The 19,717-nt window shown below is 40.1% G+C and overlaps 1 protein-coding gene across 5 annotated transcripts in view; it reads right to left on the bottom strand.

Moving 5' to 3' along the window:
* spata6 (spermatogenesis associated 6) overlaps nucleotides 1–17,905 on the bottom strand; it is an 89,594-nt gene extending 71,689 nt beyond the window's left edge. For 2 of the 5 annotated variants that reach the window (XR_006312973.1, XM_043699237.1), the window contains exons 1-5: nucleotides 17,575–17,905; nucleotides 13,793–13,930; nucleotides 7,003–7,051; nucleotides 6,849–6,890; nucleotides 747–871 (exon numbers count right to left, since the gene is read on the bottom strand). Coding sequence is in view for 4 of the 5 variants with exons in the window: in XM_043699237.1 (XP_043555172.1) it covers nucleotides 747–871; nucleotides 6,849–6,890; nucleotides 7,003–7,051; nucleotides 13,793–13,930; nucleotides 17,575–17,622 (402 nt within the window). In the remaining variant the exon portion in view is untranslated. The remainder of the gene's footprint in view (nucleotides 1–746; nucleotides 872–6,848; nucleotides 6,891–7,002; nucleotides 7,052–13,792; nucleotides 13,931–17,574) is intronic. The other 3 variants (XM_043699238.1, XM_043699239.1, XM_043699240.1) reach the window with 3 other exon arrangements.
* Nucleotides 17,906–19,717: the final 1,812 nt, after the last annotated feature.

Raw genomic sequence — 19,717 nt, 5'->3', positions numbered from 1 at the left:
ACCATGACCTACCACAGAAATAAACTCTTCAATCCACACCTTGTGTTAACACACAGGAAAGGCCCTTTATCTGTATTAAATAAAGGGAACATTCAGTATTTAGTTGCTGCTTTGTCATTTCAAGCAGGAGATGAAAGAACACAGCAAGCCAAGCAGCATCAAGAGGTGGAGAACCCGAAATGTTGACTTCTCCACCTCCTGATGCTGTCTGGCTTGCTGTATTCTTCCAGCCTCCTACTTGTCTACTTTGGACTCAAGCAACTGCAGTTTTTTTGTCTCTAACCATCTTTCTCATTTCAGGCTGTCAGTTGACCTCTGGGTGTTCCTGCTCTGTTGTATGACTGAAAGCTGATTTTGACTACTCAGAAGATCAAATGTATAAGATGCAAACATTAAATTTGTACAGTTGGTGACAATATTGCAGTCAAAGTAAAATAAGCTTTACTTTGCATCTAGCATAATGGATTTGATTTAGGAATTCTTGAAGCTGACGCTGTTTCCTTTCTTCATCTACATATACATACTTTTAATAAGGAGATCAGCTGTCACCGTATAACCGTTTCCAAAAGTTACAAGATGTTTTCTCTCTGCACTAGTGTCAATGTTAATCTTGATGAACTGTATATTCATTCCTAAATCGCTTAAAATTGGATTTATAAGAAAAGATTTCAGTCAATAGAATGGAATTTTGTAATCTATGTTAAGATTTTATGTTAGGAATTAACTCCACATCAATACTCACTTACAGGGAAATCAACTGATCTCTTCATCAACAGCTCTCTATCCATCCCTGGATAGCTAGGCGTCAGCTTGCGACCAGGATAAAGAAACTCCCTGGTATTCTGCTCATAGACAGCCAGTGTTTCACCCACTGCAAAGAAATATTTTGAAGACATCAGGACTTGAAGCTCAAATTCCCATTTCAGCACCATACCAAAGACAAAATTACAGTGGCACAGCGGTTAGCACTGCTGCCTCACAGCGCCAGAGACCCAGGTTCAGTTCCCGCCTCAGGCAACTATCTGTGTGGAGTTTGTATGTTCTCCCCGTGTCTGCATAGGTTTCCTCCGGGTGCTCCGGTTTCCTCCCACAGTCCAAAAATGTGCAGGTTAGGTGAATTGGCCATGCTAAATTGCCCGTAGTGTTAGGTGAAGGGGTAAATGTAGGGGGAATGGGTCTGGGTGGGTTGCTCTTCGAAGAGTCGGTGTGGACTTGTTGGGCCGAAGGGCCTGTTTCCACACTGTAAGTAAGTAATCTAATCTACAATGGGACTACTTATACATAGTACCTGACACAGTGAGAATTTATAGAGTCGCAGCGTCATACAGCACAGAAACAGATGTTTCGGTTCAACTTGTCCATGCCAATCAAATTTCCCAAACTAAACAAGTTCCATTTGCCTGAGTTTGGCCCATATCTCTGTAACCTTTTCCTATTCATGCAGCTGTTCCAATGTATTTTAAATGTTGTATTTGCACCTACCACATCCTCTGGCAGTTTATTCCACATTTGAACCACCTTCTGTGAAAATGTTGGCCCCGAGATCCCTTTTAAATCTTTCTTCTCTCATCTTAAAAATACGCCCCCCTAGCATTGAAATCCCCCCTACAGAAAAGACCTTTACTATTCAGCTCTTATATGCCCCTCATGATTTTATAAACCTCTATTAGGTCACCCCTCAATCTAGTGAAAAATGTCTCAGTATATCTAGCCTCTCCTTAGAACTTAAACCCTCTAGTCCTGGCAAACATTCTGGTAAATCATTTCTGAATCTTCTCCAATTTAATAATATTCTTCCTATAACAGTGGGACCAGAACTGTACACATTACTCCAAACGTGGCCTCATAAATGTCCTGTACAACCTCAACATGAAATCCCAACTCCTATATTCAATGACCTGTCAATGAAGGCAAGTGTACTAAACACCTTCTTAACCATCCTATCTGTAACACAACTTCCAGAGAACTATGAACCTGAACCTTTAACCATTCTTTCTAAATTCTCATCCAACTCATTTGTATAAATGACAAACAACAGTGGGCTCAGAATCAATCCCTGAGGAACACCACTGGTCACAGGTCTCCAGTCCGAAAAACAATCCTCCACCATCAGCCTCAGTCTCCTACTGTCAAGCCAGTTCTGTATCCAACTGACAAGCTCTCCCTGAATCCCATGTGATCTAACTTTACTAATCAGTCTACTATACAGAACCTTATCAAATGCTTTACTAAAGCTCATGTAGACAATGTACAAAGCCCACAAACAAAACCATACAAAGCTGACTATCCCTAATCAGTCGTTACCTCTCCAAATGCATGTAAATCCTATCTCTCAGAATTCCCTCCAACAACTTACCCACCACTGATGTCAGACTCACCAGTCTACCGTACCCAGGCTTCTCCTTACAGCCTTTCTTAATTAGAAATTAGCTAACCTCCAGTCCTTCGGCACCTCACCCGTACCTACAGATGCTAGGGGCCTGGCAATTTCTTCCCTAACTTCCCACAACTTCCTGGGATACACTTGATCAGGTCCTGGAGATTTATCTATCTTTATGTTTTTTTTAAATCTCCAGCACATCCTCTTTTGTAATGTCGACTGTTTTCAAGACATAAGCAGTATTGATATGGTTAGGGTTCCAACTAGATTGGGAACTGGGACATTCAAAGGTAAACAGGTGTTTCGGGACACAACCAGCTGTTGTAGTTTAAGATAGCAAGATCCCACAGCAAATTAATGAATTACCAGATAATCTGCTTTATTGTGATGCTGTACAACCATAACAGAAATATTAGCCACCACACTGGAAGTAGTCCTGGCTGTTCAATTGTCCCCAAGCATTTTTAACATTCAACTTACGCTGATAAGTTATGTCTTGCTTTGCACTCTTTTAATAATTTCATGTGTCTAGATTGTGCATTCATCAATTGTGGGCTTTAAAGCAAAAACTCTAAACATTACTAACAGAGATAAGTGATATACTTAACTGTGATAAATTACTTAAGGATCCATTTTAACACAATTGAATTCTAGTACATGACTATAAAATGTTCTACCTGAACCTTGCATTTCTTAGGTGCTATTGTAAAAAGTTAGTCTAAATTAGGTGCTACAGTAGGTGTCAGGGTGAAGGGATGAGAAGTAAAACACATAAGTTCCTTAATCACTAAACTGCATGTTAAGTGGTAGAAATAGATGATCCAGAATCATGAGGCAAACAGACAAATAGATAAATATCAACATTCAGACAATCATTAGCATTACAGACATCAGTTTTCAGCCAATTCACTCCACGTGATATCAAGAAACAGCTGAAGGCACCAGATAATGCAAAGGCTACTAGCCTGACAACATTCCAGTAACAGTACTGAAGACTGCAGCTGTAGAACTAGCTGCACTTCAACAATAAAGCAGTACAAATTTAATCTGGCCAATTATCAGTCCATCAGTCTACTCTCAACCATCAGCAAAATAATAAAAGAGATATCGTTGACAATGCTGTCAAGAAGCACTTACTCAACAATAATCCTGCTCACTGATGCTCGGTTTGGCTTCTGCCAGATCCACTACTCACTATCAGGCAGCAAGTTGATCTTTGCAATTTTAGCAGCTCCACCACACCTTACACAAAACTGGTTTCAGTGAAAGATTTAACTAACTGGATGGCAGATAAAAGAAATAAATGAGCCCGAGGAGAGAAATGCATTGGCCAGACTAAATAAAGGAAGACTGAAATGATCAGGGGATGGGAACTGTGGATTGTGAATATATATTCAACCTAATACAGAAGACTTATGATTTTATTCAGGACCAAAACGAATATTTAGTCCCATACTTGGCACAGAAATCACCCTCTTATTTTCAACTAATAACTGCTTCTTTAGAGTCATAATGGCATTATGAATTAGCCTCAATTTTTCGAATGAGTCAGGCCAAGGGATTAAGTGGGAAATACGACTTTGACAACAAGAAGATGCATTTCAAATGGCTCAGTATTATCACTGGATTAATAATCCAGAGACCCAGGCAATGTTCTATGCTTCCTGTAATTTTATACATGTCAATCATGTCCCCCTCAAGTCTCTTCTGATCCAAGGAAGATAACCACAGTCTATCCATGCTCGTCTCATAACTAAAACTGTCCAGCCCTGGCAAAATTTTGGTAAATCTCCTCTACATCCTCTCCAGTGCAATCATATCCCTCCTATAATGTAGATTCCAGAGCTACCACAATATTCTAGCTGTGGCCTAACCAACTTTTTATGGAATTGCACAGTTGACGACTAGGGTAGGAATAGGGCCAGTCAAAGACAAAAGTGGGAAGTTGCGTGTGGACCCTGTGGAGATCGGAGAGGTGCTAAATGAATATTTCTCATCTATTTTCACTCAGGAAAAGGAGAATATTGTAGAAAAGAAGAATGAGATATGGGATATTAGACTAGAAAGGATCGAGGTTGGTAAGGGAGAGGTGTTATCAATTCTAGAAGGAGTGAAAGTAGATAAGTCCCCTGGGCCAAATGGGATTTACCCGCGGTTCCTCTGGAAAGCAAGGGAGGAGGTCCATGCACATCTTGTAGTTTGGAAGGCTGAAGGAAATGAGAGCTGATGTGTGGATGTGCTGCATGCAAATAGTGCAAGTTGAAGTCCGCGAACCTTGGTAAGAAATGTGTGCATTCGCAGAGTTACAGCGAGTTTTGGGGCTGTGAGTGTGAAGTAGCAGAGCAAAGGTGCTGGCACTTATCTAGCAGAACACAGGTGATCATTCAACTTCTCTCTGTACTGCTACAAATTGTGTTTTATTTGGATCACTACATTGACCTGGGTTGTTTTCATGGTCCAGGTTGGCTGGTTGGCCGATCAGTAAGCTTACATCACTGCTCTATTCTGCCCCATCCAATCCACTAGAACCTCCAGGTTATTGTTAGCAAACCAGAGAGCCAACTTCCCTTCTGGGTCATGGAGATCTAGAGGCTAGGAATAGACACACTGCAGCACACAGTGAAAGGGACAGTTTCTTGTCTTAAGTAGTGTGCAGCTGGACTTTAAATATGGTCTAACAGAATGAATGCCAGAAGATCTCAGCAGTGGTAAGCATCTCCAACTCTCCTGCTGTGAAATTCCACAAAATGGGTAGTACAAAGCCCAGCTGCATAATTAATGTGATGAAAAGCAGAAGATTGCATGAGAAAAGTCACCTTGAGCCATAACATACCAAGCTCCAGGAGTCTCACTTGAAAAAACACTTTAACTGAAGGTGGGAAGGTTCAGCCATTTGTCGGCTCAGCTCTAGTTTTTGGAACTCCAATTGATGGTTCTTTCTTTGGATTTACCTTACCACCTAGGTTTTTAGCTGCATCAGCAATCGATTCAAATGTTTCAAGAATTAATGGGCGTTTGTACTCTTCTATATGCCCTAGGAATTGTTATGCATGAAAGCTCAAAAGATATAAACTGTTGAAAGAATTGCTGTCCCCTGATTCATACTGGAAGATGCCACATGTTGCTGTGCTTGAATAACCTGAAGATATTTACACATAGCTTAGCCACCTAACCATAGTGTAGGAGATGAAATTCCTTGAAACAGCCTTGAAAATTGTACACTATACATCAGCATCAAGTGGGAAAGGAGATGGAGAAGGCAGGTGGCTTTTTAAACAATTTCAATTTTTGAGACTCTCTTCATGCTTGAGGTTAAGTGTCAAACCTTTCCTCATGTTTTCTCACCAACACATTTTCCCATTTAAAGTCATTCTCAAGAGTTGCGACATGGGAAACCCCAGTACAAGCTCTTAGGGTGGGGGGATCCCCCATTTAAAGGCACAGTGCTTAATCAAAGTGCAGCACCACTCCCGGGTAGCTGTTGGCCGCTAATTGGCTAGAAATGCTCATGTCTGGCCCTGGGTTCCATGATTCTGCGGAAGGCCAGACACTTGAATGACGGATGGTAAATTAATTCAGTGGGACTTCACAAAAGGAGGTGACACGGGACTCTATCCAGCTCTCCAGCAAATGGGCAAGATCTCTGTTGCCTGTGTTGACTACCAACCATAATGATGAGGGTTGTGCCATTCGTTTTGCAAGAATTCATACCTAAGAGTAAGCACAGAGTTAATTAGATCACCTTCCCCCACCACCCCGATTTGTGTCATGTCAATTTTATTCCTTGAATTTTCTTCCCTAACTACTTTCAGGGATCTGGTTGCACAGATAGCTATTGTCATTTAATATCCCCTTTAATCTCTGGTTTGATAGTGTATGGTTCACAATATTTTTTAAAATGGAGTTTCAATCTATATTTAGCAATATATGTCAAGCAGTCATTTACACAACCAAAACTGAGAATACACTGATTTTCTTTTAATCTTGTGATTCTGTTGCCAATTATAACATTCTTACTGCAATTTGAGATCTTAGCACAGACTGGGCAATTATCTGCTGTCTTCCTGATGTCTACTACTCACCTACTCAAATGATAAGCTCATTGAGGCATTAAGGTACAGTAGTTTAATTTTCCTTTTTCTATTTCAGGATTCTTCATGTGTTTTCTATCTTTTTTTCACTCCTAAATATGAAGAAACTCCATGCATATTCACAAAATAACACATTGTTAACACGACACCTGGGATGTGCCTGTGTTTCCACTCACCACATTCCTTTCATTATTTTGTGCTGAATTTATGAAGGAGAAATGTACTTTCAGATATCAAATTAAACAGTATATTACAATGTATGTTAAATAATAGTGGCACTTTACCAGGTGGTAGCAATCTTAAGAAAACATATTTCGACTGAGGAAATAGTAACAGACAGGTGAACTCAATGATATTTTCACAAATTTTGAAGGTACCTGGTGGAGTCAGCTGTATCAATTCAAATTTTGTTGTATCCACTGTGAAGAAAGGAATTGCAAGATAATATTAATACTGATATTATAATACAGTAGTTGTTGGAGATGCAAATGTGTAAATACAAAAACTAAATTACTGATATACTGGTCTTACTTTCCAGAATGTCTGCGACATCCCCAGGATTCATGGCTTCGGGAAAGTTCTGCATTTACATAACACAGGAAATAAAAATCAAAAACAAAGAACCATCTATTGGAAATAATTGCTCAAGGCTAGAAAACATAAAATTCAAAGATTACTTTTAATCAAACTTCTAATGATGATGATTTAGAGAAAAACAATGACTATGTGCGAATGGATTAAGCTTTGAACTGAAAGGAACTTGTTAAAATGATCAATATCAACAACTTACTAGTTTGGGGGAGCAAAATGCTATATTTGGGAAAAGAAAATTGAGATTAACTTAACTCATACTATACATATGTTTATTAAATATTCTAGATTAGAGTAATTTTGCCTAACACTTTATCAACCCTTTATTTTACTGCTGATCTTGATTATTAGTGATGTTTGTTTGTTGCAAAGAAAATGTTTCTCTGTTACTTACAACATTGATCTTTCTCATTTCCAAACATTCTTATTGATTCCCATTCATTAAATTTGTAAAGCGTTGCACTGTTGTGAAATGTTGTTAAAATGAAAAGCAAACAGAAATGCAAGTCAAAGTCACCAAAGAATACACAGCAGCTTTAATGTAGCAAAGTGTCTCAAGCAATTACCTGGAAAAGAATGGGTAGAGTGGGGAGGATGAACAACAAATTTGAATAAAGTCAAAACTTGTAAGCAAAAAGCATAGCTAAATTGTAGGATTTGAGAAATGTGCCAAAGCAATTCAGTTTGAGTTTGGGAAGGGAATTCCAGAACATGTTGACAAATGTAGAGAGGATACATAGTGGACTTGAGTCAGAAGAGAAATGAGAGCAAGATTGAACATGCAGCAAGAAAGATTGTCGAGTATTGAACCTTGTGCTCATGTTGACAAAAGACTCCAAAGTTATAGAAGGTGGGCCACATTGTCCAAGACATCATTGTAACTTCTGATAAGGTGGCTGAGGTGGGGTAATGGAACAGTGCTGTGTGGCAGTGTGAGCGCTTATACAGAGACTTTGTCTTCCAAATATTTAATGGTCCATGCTCTTGTATGCATCAATGAAGGTGTCAATGACAAAGTTTAGAGCTCAGTGCCTGACTGTGCACAGATGTAAGCATCATCTGCATACTTTTCAATGACAGAGGATGAGGCAACCATGGAATTCGCCTGTCAGAAGCAACTAATCAGTTATCATTTGCTCTGTAGATTTACTCCAGTGGGAGCTTGCCAAATCTGAGATGGAGCATTGTAGCAAGGGGGATCAAGAGAGTACCAATGCAGTGACACAGCCTTGCTTAACCATTGTACAAATGTAAAATGGGTCTGTGGTGGATCTGTTATTTGGAATCATGGGCTACATATCATTGTGAAGCAAACAGAGGATGGAGAAATATATTTAAAGGTAGCTGAAATGGAGTAGGAGTTCACAGTTGACAGTTTTGAAAGCCTTTAGGTCAAAGGTGGCCACGTCCAAGAATTGGTTCAGGTCACTGCATTTCTCCTTTTGTTGCCATGCAATTAAGACTATGTTCTTTGTGTTCCTTTCAGGAACTCTGGAAGGAGCTCTTTCACCACAGGGAAAAGATGATGGATGAAGATTCTTGAGATAATTTACCTTGCTACTGGCAGCAAAATACCTCCTTTGAAGTTAACAAATTTGACCCTATCATATTTCTTGAGGAAGGTCACGCTTACAGCATCTAAGATTTCCTTGCATGCTCTCCTCCTTCCAGATAAGGGAAATGAGGTTGTGTATTCATGTAAAAATGCTTTTCCAGTATAGGTGTAAATTATTGCAGCTGCTGGAGTCTGTACCGAAAACAACAAATATCAAAGATCACAGCAGGTCAGACAGCATCCACGGAGAGAAAGCAAGCTAACATTTTGAGTCTAGATAACAAAACATTAGCTTGCTCTCTCTCCATGGATGCTGTCTCCCCCACTGTGATGTCCAGCATTTGTTGTTTTCAGCTTTTCCAATATAGTTTAGTATTTCAGTAAGGATTCCACGTGTTCCTCAGGCTTTCTTGCTGCTTAGCTGTCGAGTAGCCTTTTCTAACTTGTGCAGGGTTGGGGTTGTGCTGAGACGGCAGCAGGATGTAGTCGAAGATCTGTGCATTGAAGACAGTTAAGAATATCTTCAAAATGCACCTTCCTGTGGATGCCAACTGTTTCCCTGTCCTTGATGAGCATTTCTCGCTCTTAGCCAGAAATGGAGTGAAGCCTTGGATGCATGGACCATATGTAGTCTTAGGCGAAAGTGAGGACTGCAGGTGCTGGAGATTAGAGTCAAGAATGTGGTACTCGAAAAGCACAGCAGGTCAGGCAGCATCTGAGGAGCAGAAGAATCAAGGCTTCGGGCAAAAGCCCTTTGTTTCATAGCTTTCATCAAGTCGAAAGGAAATTGAGTGAAGTGAACTACTTGATAGGGAGTCCAGACAGAAAGAAATCTCAGAGTGTGTCATGTGAAAATGCTCAAAAGGTATTTTGGCAGAGAAGGAAAGCAAGAGGAGAATGTGTTATTGATTACAACAAAGAGGGAAGAACAAAGTTCAGAGGATTCTGAATTGGACATTCCTCAAACTAAATTGGACAATGAGGAAGATGTCAAAAATTGGGAAAATTATTGAGTTACCTGCCAGGGGAAAATCAAAATGACCTGAAAGACTTATTACTATCACATGGGGAGCTTAGTGGAAATAAGCTGGGAAGTACTAACCTAATTATGCATGATGCAGGTATAGGAGATGCTATTGATTAAGCAACATCCTTATAGTCATAACCCTGTAAACTTGACACAAGTTCAAAAGGAGGTTGAACGCATGCTCCAAAATGACACAATCAAAGTGAGTTACAGTGACTGGAGGTTACCCATAGTAATGGTGCCAAAACCAAATGGTACTCAAGGTTTATGTGTGGACTACCGCAAAGTCAATGCAGTTACAGAGATTGATGCATATTCTGCGTTTGGAAGACTGTGTTGAGTAGGTAGGACAAGCAACTTATATTTCTAAATTGGACTGGCTCAGAGGGTACTGGCAGGTACCTTTGTCTCAAAGGACAAAGGTAATTTCGGCATTCGTAATGCCAAATGGACTGTATAAGATTAAAGTCATGCCATATTTCAGAGACTAACTAATAAGGTCACTGCCAGACCACCAAACTGTGTCATATATATCAATGACCTGATGATTTTTAGTCACACATGGAAGGAATATTTACAACATTGTCCAATCAACTTCGGACGGCAGGCTTACTGATAAACCTGGCTAAAAGTGAATTTGCCAAAGCCCAAATCACCTTCCTAGGCCATATCATTAGACATGGACAAATGGCCCCATGAGATGCAAAAACAAAGGTAACTGGGGAGCTTCCCATACCATCAACAAAAGGAGCAGTACGACAATTCCTGTGATTGAGTGGATTTTATCAAATATTTATATCAGATTTTCGCAGTGTGGCTGCTCCACTCACTGAACTGCTAAAGAAAGGCAAGAAATTTCAGTGAACTGCGGACTGTCAGAAGGCATTTGACAGCCAGAAAGCTATGTTAACCGCTATTAGCCACACCTAATTACGCAAAGCCATTCAAGGTGTCTATTGTTGCAAGTGATGTGGATCTCGATGTTGTGCTCTTGCAAGAAGACAATGAGAAGATAGAAAGACCTATCGGGTACTTCTCCAGAAAGTTGAACATTCAACAGCATTAATATTTGATGGTTGAGAAGGAGACTTTGAGCTTAGTGTTGGCATTACAACATTTCAATGTTTATGTTACCAGTAACGTATTTGAGACAATCATATACACTGATCATAACCCATTGAAGTTTGTGGAGTAATTTAAGGACAAAAATGCCAGACTACCAGACTATTTAGATGGAACTTGGTGTTACAATCATTCAATTTGAAAATTGCGCATGTTGCAGGACGAGAAAATGTGATTGCCGATGCATTGTCGAGACTCAAATGAGAAATGGAGGTATTCAGTGGCAGGAGTACAACTGACTGAAACAGAACGTGGTTGTGTGGTTATAGCCAATGGTATGCATATGTGTGTTTTTGAGTGCGAACAATTTAGGTTTAAGGAGTTTTAAAACGAAGCCATCTTTGGATTATGATGGTTCACTTTAAGGCGGCGGGGGGGGGGAACGTGTAACAAAGCTGCTGCTCCTTTAACAAGGTTTTTCTTTCCTAGTTTTTTTTCAGAGCGGTCTCAAATGACACAGACTCTGAAAAGTCTGGGGTTAAAGGATTTTCAAGCCAATTTGATAATAGCTAACATATACTGCCTCAGGTGGAAAGCTTTCAAATTTAATAAAGGAACACTGTACAATGAAAAGGGTGTGGCTAGTTCTCCCAGCTCTGCTTTTCTCTGGTTTGGGGCTTGGTTTTTAGCAGTAGTGTGGAAAAGAACAGCTGCTGGTCTCAAAGAAGCAGATCCAGGCTGGTATTCTCTCTCTGACTTCTATCCTGTAAGAACCTGTGTTTGATTTTACCTTTTGTGCCAAGGGGTGTTTATGGGGATTGTTGCAAGTATTTGGAACATCATCATTAAGTTGGGATCATCTGTTAGGTTTTCAGAGCGTGTAATTTATTCGGTATTCTGTCTTCTGTTGGTATTTCATTCAGTAATCTTGTAAATAAATTGTTTTGTTTAAAACTAAATGGCTTGACCAGTAGCATTTCTCCTGGAATATCCACTTTACACCTGCTTAAAACAACTAGCAAAGTAAGAGTCTGGGCTACCTTCTTGAAATGTTTTGAGGGGTCCAGCCTGGTCCATAACAAATGGTAGAGTATACTTGATAGGAGCAGGACTAGCCATTCAGCCTATGTCTTGCGATCTCTCTGCAGATGCCAGATCTGATGCTGTGTACACTCAGGTCTCTGGGTCAGTGAGTATCTTCAGTTCAGCAGTGATATATTGTCTGAATGGGGCACTATTATCAGGGGTCTTTGAGTACTTCAGCATTGATTTTCCAACAGCACCGGTTCTGTTGACATCATGGTTGAGCAGAACAACATTTTTTACAGAAGTAATGCCATCTCAGACATAAAAACATGTTTTTACTGAGAAATATTCTTGCTTAAGGGAAATATGACTATTTCTAATAGTCCAGGGAAGATATGGCTCCATTAATTTATCTCAGTATTAGCTTGAACACTGCTTCATTAACACATTGGTTGAAAGACTGTTCTGGGTGAATTAAGTAAATCCAAACATTTTGCTCATTGATTTGAATTACACTAAGAAATGTCATGAGGCTTCTTTATTATTTGCACAGTTAACAGTTAGTCATCACACTGTAAAGTATTTAATTGTGTGAGATATTTTAAGATGATGCAATATGATTAAAGTATTAGTAAATCTGCAATTTGGAGTTGGAAAGCATAAGACAATTGCTCTGAGGCATGCAGATGCAATTCAATCTACATGCTTAAATCTTGCATGTTAATATGTTGTGTCCTAATTTCACTTTTCTCATTATAACTTCTTTGATACGTTTATAATGCAAACCACCTACCTATGTAAACTATGTATAATTGCACCCAACTTAGAATAATAGAGATGTACAGCATGGAAATAGACTATTCAGTCCAACTCGTCCCAGTCAACCAGATATCCTAAAGTAATCCAGTCCCATTTGCCAGCACTTGGCCCATATCCCTCTAAACCCTTCCTATTCATATATCCATCTAGATGCCTTTAGATGGTGTAATTGTACCAACCTCCACCATTTCCTCCAGAAGCTCATTCCATACACGCACTACCCACTCCATGAAAAAGTTGCCCCTTAGGACCCTCTCTCACCCTAAACCTATGCCCTTAAAAGTTAAGAGGCACCCAAATTGGAAGCTGTGACTGGGCTGTTGCTAAATGCGACAATCTAAGATGTAGAGAAACAAATAATGATTGTATTTTGAAGTAGTTTCCACAAGACACCATATTTAACAGAACAGCTGGGCCAAGAGGCAAGGTTGCAGCCAGCAGTGTGAAAACTAAACAATGTTTTCACAGAGGGGCCTGCTGCATCTGATTTGCCTGCAAAGCCTTCATATTTGGCAGAGAGACCACAGGATGTATTAGGAGGCCATTCAGCTCATTGAAGAAGGAGAATCTTCTTATGTACTTATGGTAATTCAGGAGCCAAGGGAACAAAGAAACCAAGAAAGAAGAAATATCTAAATATATAAATACAAGCTGATAAATACATTTCAAAGCTGATAATTTAATTTAGAATTACTCATGAAGGAAAAAAACAGCTTGAGAAAATTTTAACAGTTTTGGGACAGAGTTTAATTTGACACGAGGCCAAGATTAATGATCCTTCCTCTCTATTTCTATTTAACTTGAAGACCATACCTGATTTCATTTTTGGAATATCAAATGAGTTTGATCCAAAGTGAATGTAGCATTCATAGTGTCTTTTTAGACCTCTGTGAAACGTACCAATGTTCTTTGTGAAGGTTGAATTACTTTCAAAAGTGATCGGTATGAAAATTAAAATTTAAAGCTCTAAGATTGCACTGCCATGAGGAATTAAATCCTTTCCATGTAAAAAGTATCCAAACAAAAGTAGAGAATGCTGAAATTACACAGCAAGTCAATTAGCATTGGAAAGAGAAGATAGGTTCAATTGGAGATCCATTATTAGAAATGATTACTTCTGAACCTGTCTTTTCTCTTTCAAATGCCATTTAATAATTTGTGTAATTCCAACATTTAGGCTTAAATTGTTCAGCATTCTTTTTTCTCTTTAGAACTTGCTTGAACAAGAAGACAGTTTATACCTTTTCAATCTTCACTTTCTCATTGAAGGTCAGTGGAAAGACAGAAGGGACAAACTTGGTTTTCTGGAATCTTCCTAACATACATACACTGACGTAAACATCATTCTTTTCAGGCAGGAACACTCCAGGACATGTAACCTGTGAAAAATTATTTCAAATCGGAACAATTACAATGTTGGCATAGAAACATAAAATGTCTTACTATTACCACATTAAATAACACCACTCATTTTTGACAATAATGCTATGTTTGGCCTCTCATATATAAATTCCGTCACAAACCTACCATAATATATTTTGATATTTTGTGTCGTCAACCAACGTCCAGCACATCCATTTTATCCCACACTGCTTTTCCTTCTGTCAGACAGCTTTTACCATTATGTGCCTATGTGAAAGTACTCTTTGATCATTAGGAAGTTTGTTAATTTATAGTGTTTGATAAATATAAATTCCATAAGCAAACATAGCAATACATAAAATGGTTAAAAATTCACACTTACTGGTTTCCTATTTCTTAGGAAATAAAATTTCCTTCAGGTCAATGATGTTTCCCAAAAAAAAACAATTTTTAACCAGATTTTCAGTCAAAATAAAAAGTATTGGTTGAAGCAACTGACATTGGACTGCTGCCAAGGATATTTTTCAAACATGTGTGAACACACAATGTTTCAACTCATATGAAAAGAAAACAAGATGAGGCGAAACGCTCTTAAAATCTCCACTGAGAAACTTTTTATAATCTTGATAAATTATTTTTGTTGTTTACAGTAGCAATGAGTCTACAGATACTACTAAGAAGAAGGTGGGGGCAATCATCGTATTAATACAGGAGTTCTATTATAACACACGTGTCGTTAATGCGATTGACAAATTGGAGATGCTGTTTCTACATCACGAACCTTTGAAACGCATGTTGGCTGTAATGTGATTACAGCGCCAACACTTTAAGTGCTGTTTCTAAAGTGTGATTTTTCTATAATGAGGGATTGCACAAGAATTCAACCATCACGTTATAGAAAAACTGACTGTATTCTTATCACAAGGTTTGTCTGAAAGAAAGCTTCTCACAATTATAGAGTCATAGACTCATAGAGATGTGCAGCATGGAAATAGACCCTTCAGTCCAACCCGTCCATGCCGACCAGATATCCCAACCCAATCTAGTCCCACCTGCCAGCACCCGGCCCATAACCCTCCAAACACTTCCTATTCATATATCCATCCAAATGCCTCTTAAATGTTGCAATTGTACTAGCCTCCACCACATCCTCTGGCAGTTCATTCCATACACGCACCACCCTCTGCGTGAAAAAGCTGCCCCTTAGGTCTCTTTTATATCTTTCCCCTCTCACCCTAAACCTTTGCCCTCTAGTTCTGGACTCCTCAAACTCAGGGAAAAGACTTTGCCTATTTACCCTAAAGAGCTTCTACATTTACTCTGAAACCTACTGCTTCAAATGACACATGCAAAGTCGACACTGAGAAATTATGCAAAAACAAATGGTTACATATACAAGCACCGAATGGAAACTTTCTGCATTCTTTCATGAGATGTGGACATTGATGGCAAAGACAGCATTTGTTGCATGTCCCGAGCTGCCATGAACAGACTACTTTACTCAGCTGTTTCATTTTTTAAAACAAATTGTATTGGTTTGGTTTAATTTTCTCTTACAATCCCATGTTTCTCTTTCTAGACAATAATTTAAATGTGATATAATTCTCTATTCTATCATCTCGGAGAATTCTTCAATCTGATTGGCTAAGTGGCCTGCCCCTGTTGCTGCATATCAAAGATCCCCTTCAGAGGGCACTAAATTCTAACCGACTTTGGAATATAGCAAGTCTATTCTGTACAGCCAGCTAAAACTTTGTGACATGCTTTTTAGTTGTCAACTTGAAAACACTTCCTGTGCAATTAAACAAAAATAAGGTGAATATTTATTTTAAGCGATTACTATTGCATATCAACAAAGTACAAGTAATACCACAATTAAATCAATGCTAATCATGCCATATTGCCTCCTTAATTTAAAAACATTCCTCTACACTTACGTCAACTTTCTCTCTCCACATGACCCTCTGTCTCTCTACACTGCTACCATGAAACTCATTTTATCGTGTCCGAAAAGCTTTTTGTAAAATAGATTGCAAAGATTGACTCAGCAACTACAGACCATTCAGTTAACTTCAGTGGTGGAGAAACCTCTAGAAATACTCATTAAAGATAAAATTAACAATCACATGAAAACATATAGATTCATTCAGAAACTCAACATGAATTGCTTTGAAGAAGTGATGAGTAGGGTTGTTGAAGGGAAGACTGTTGGTATGGTGTGCTTGGACTTCCAACAGGCATTTGATACAGTGCCACAAATCTACTTGTGAGAAAATTTAGACTTCATGGAATACAAGGCATAGTAACAATGCAGATACAGAACTAGCTGAGGAATAGGAATTGGTATATTTTTGGCAAGAAGGTTTGAAATGGAGTTCCTAGCAAGTAAGAAGAAAGTGAGGACTACAAATGCTGGAGAGTCAGATTCAAAAAGAATGGCGCTGAAAAAGTACAGCAGGTCAGGCAGCATCCGAGGAGCAGGAGAGTCGGTGTTTTGGGCCCGAACCGCCAACTCTCCTGCTCCTCAGATGCTGTCTGATCTACTGTGCTTTTCCAGCACCACTCTTTTCAACTCTTCCTAGGGAGTATTATGATCTTTGCTTTTCCTGATATACAAAACTGATCTAGATCTTTGTGTGCAGAAGTCAATTTCAAAGTTTGCAGACAACACATATCTCAGGAGAATTATTAAATATGAGGAAGATGTTGTAGAACTTCAAAATGACATTGACACAGTGGGGTAGACAGACAAGTAACAAGTTCAAGGCAGAGAAGTGTGAGGTGATGCGCTTTGGTACAACAAACATGGAAAGACAGAACAAACTAAAGGGCATTATTCTAAAGGGTGTGCAGACGTAAAGAGACCTTGTAATATATGTACATAAGCCATTAAAGGTGGCAGGACATATAGAGGGAGTTGTTAACAAAGTGTACAGTATGCTGGATTTCATAAATGGACAAAGTACATGAGCATGGAGGTTACGATGAACTTGTCATAAGTCATTGGTCATACCTCAGTTGCAGAATTGTACATGGAAGTGTGCCACACTGTAAGAAGATTGCGAATGTGCTGGAGAAAATGCAAAAAACGTTTACGGGAATGGTTCTAGAGGTGAGATACTTCAGTTGTTAAGAAAGAACTCATTTCCTTGGAACTCATTTCACAGTCCCAAAGTATATTTACAGGAGTACTCTTTAATGTTTGGGGAGCTGGGCCCATAGCCCTCTGATTTTCCATATCACTCACCCAGCCAAGCCCACCTCCAGTCAAAATATAATTCTTAACTTAATTTTTAATCATTAGCCCTCAGAGTTAAAACACCTTCAGACAATGTTGATAGATTCTATGAAAGAAAGTAAGTTACAACTGAAAGACTGAAAGCATACATTGTGGGAGAGCAAGAGTGAAGTCAGACTACTTAATGCAAATACAGAACAAAGTGGGGGGGAAGTTTTCTGATGAAGTTGTTGTTGTTGTTTGGTGTAAGCTTTCCCCCGCCCCCATTGAAGGAAGCGGACGGATTCCTACAAATCTCAGTCAAGCATGGCCGCTTCGCCGTCGCCTATTGGCCAGCCGTATGTCAATCAAAGCCGCCAGCGGGTACGGGCCCAACCGCCACTCGTCACAAAAAACCCGACCGCTAACTATCGAAGAACCCACCGCTTGGATTTTCAGGTGCACCGTTAGTCTCAGAACCTTTTTCGGCATTTTGGCCAGGCGAAAACAAAAAGAAAGAGGTTCACGCCGTATCCACGTTTAAAGTCCGTTGCGGGTGCGGCACGAGCCAACTCTTCAAACGGTTTGGAAACAGCGCGCGGTGGAATGCCGATGTTACGCCGTTGTCATGGCGGCAGAGCACAGGCTGACGCCACAGAAAGGAAGTGATGCACAATTGTAGCTTGAAGCCAGGAGCTGACCCCCAGGCTTTTGTCAAGACCAGATTCCCTTCATTGTCCTGACGCAGGTGGATGCAGAAGTTTGTTTTAAATTGTGTGTGCCTATGTCGCTTGAAATACGCAGCAGGTCTGGCAGCGCCGATGGAGAGAAAAACAAGAGTTCAAGTTTCAGACCTGTCCGTTCTCACAAATCAACAATAAGCCGTGCATTAAGGTCAGCAATACATCAAAGAACCGCGGAGGGTGGACATCTGAAACACACACAAACAGAAATTGCTTGAGAAACTCAGCAGGTCGAGTAGCATCTGTGGAGAGAAACACGTTAACATTTTGAACCCAGTGACGGAAATGAAGATTGAATATTGATAAAGCCTCAAATTTGAGGCAATAGCTGTGCATGAAAAAAGAGTAACTTTTAAATCAAACCTTGTGGGAAATAATTACAAGATATAAAAAGTTAAAAATCACACAACACCATGTTATAGTTCAACAGTTCTATTTGGAAGTACAAGCTTTCGGAGTGCTGATCCTTTGTCAGGTAGCTAATGGGGCAGGATCATAAGACACAGAATTTATATTTAATTCATAGCGTCACACAACTGATATAATATAGAACAGTATAGCACAGTACAGGCCCTTCGGTCCATGATGTTGTGCCAAGCATTTATCTTAATCTAAGATAACCAAACCTACACACCCTTCAATTTACTACAGTCCATGTGCTTGTCCAGCAGTCGCTTAAATGTCTCTCATGTCTCTGATTCTACTACCACTGGCAGTGCATTCCACACATCCACCACTCTGCGTAAAGAACCTACCTCTGGCATCTCCTCATATCTTCCTCTAAAACCTTAAAATTATGACCCCTTAAGACAGCTATTTCTGCCCTCAGGAAAAGTCTCTGGCTATGTACTCTATCTATGCCTCTCATTACCTTGAACACCTCTGTCAAGTCACCTCTCTTCCTTCTCTCCAGTGTGAAAAGCCCGAACTCACTCAACCTCTCTTCATAAGACAAGTCCTCCAATCCAGGCAGCATCCTGGTAAATCTCCTCTGCACCCTCTCTAAAGCTTCTACATCCTTACTATAACGAGGCGACCAGAAATGGATACAGTATTCCAGGTATGGTCTAATCAGGGTTTTATAAAGCTTCAGCAAAGCTTCACGGCTCTTAAACTCAATTCTCCTAATGAGAGCCAAAACACCATACACCTTCTTACCAACCCTATCAACTTGGGTGGCAACTTTGAGGGATCTATGTAAATGAACCCCAAAATCCCACTTTTCCTCCACACTGCCCAGAATCCTGTCTTTAACCCTGTATCCCGCATTCAAATTCAATCTTCCAAAATGAATCATTTTGTATTTATCCAGATTGAACTCCATCTGCCACTTCTCGGCTCAGATCTGCATCCTGACCATGTCATGGCGCAGCAATCTCATTCTTTGCTTCCCATAATAACCTTGAATATATCTGGTCCAGTCCTGGTGACCTATCTATCTTGATGCTTCCCAGAATTTCCAGCACATCCACTTCCTTAGTATCAATGTAATATTCCACTTCTTCAGGAGAATCGACGTTTCGGGCATAAGTGGTCGCCGCAGCCACTTCCGCCCCCAGTGGGTCGCCGCAGCCACTTCCGCCCCCAGTGACGTCACTAACCTACACGCCCACAACGCCGCATGTGTCTCCGCCCCCACGCCGATCTCCACGCCTAACCCCGCCCCCCCCGGCGAGTTCCATCACCACGCCTAACCCCGCCCCTTCGCCGATCTCCGACTGCATGCCTAACCCCGCCCCCACGCCTATTTCCGTCACCACGTCTAACCCCGCCCCTTTGCCTATCGCCATCACCACGCCCAACCCCGCCCCCATACCCCTCCCCGCCCCCCCCCCCCTGCCATT

This window comes from Chiloscyllium plagiosum, chromosome 11 (assembly GCF_004010195.1).
Source record: "Chiloscyllium plagiosum isolate BGI_BamShark_2017 chromosome 11, ASM401019v2, whole genome shotgun sequence".
In the NCBI taxonomy this organism is placed as follows: domain Eukaryota; kingdom Metazoa; phylum Chordata; class Chondrichthyes; order Orectolobiformes; family Hemiscylliidae; genus Chiloscyllium; species Chiloscyllium plagiosum.
This window is presented reverse-complemented; position numbering and strand designations above follow the sequence as displayed.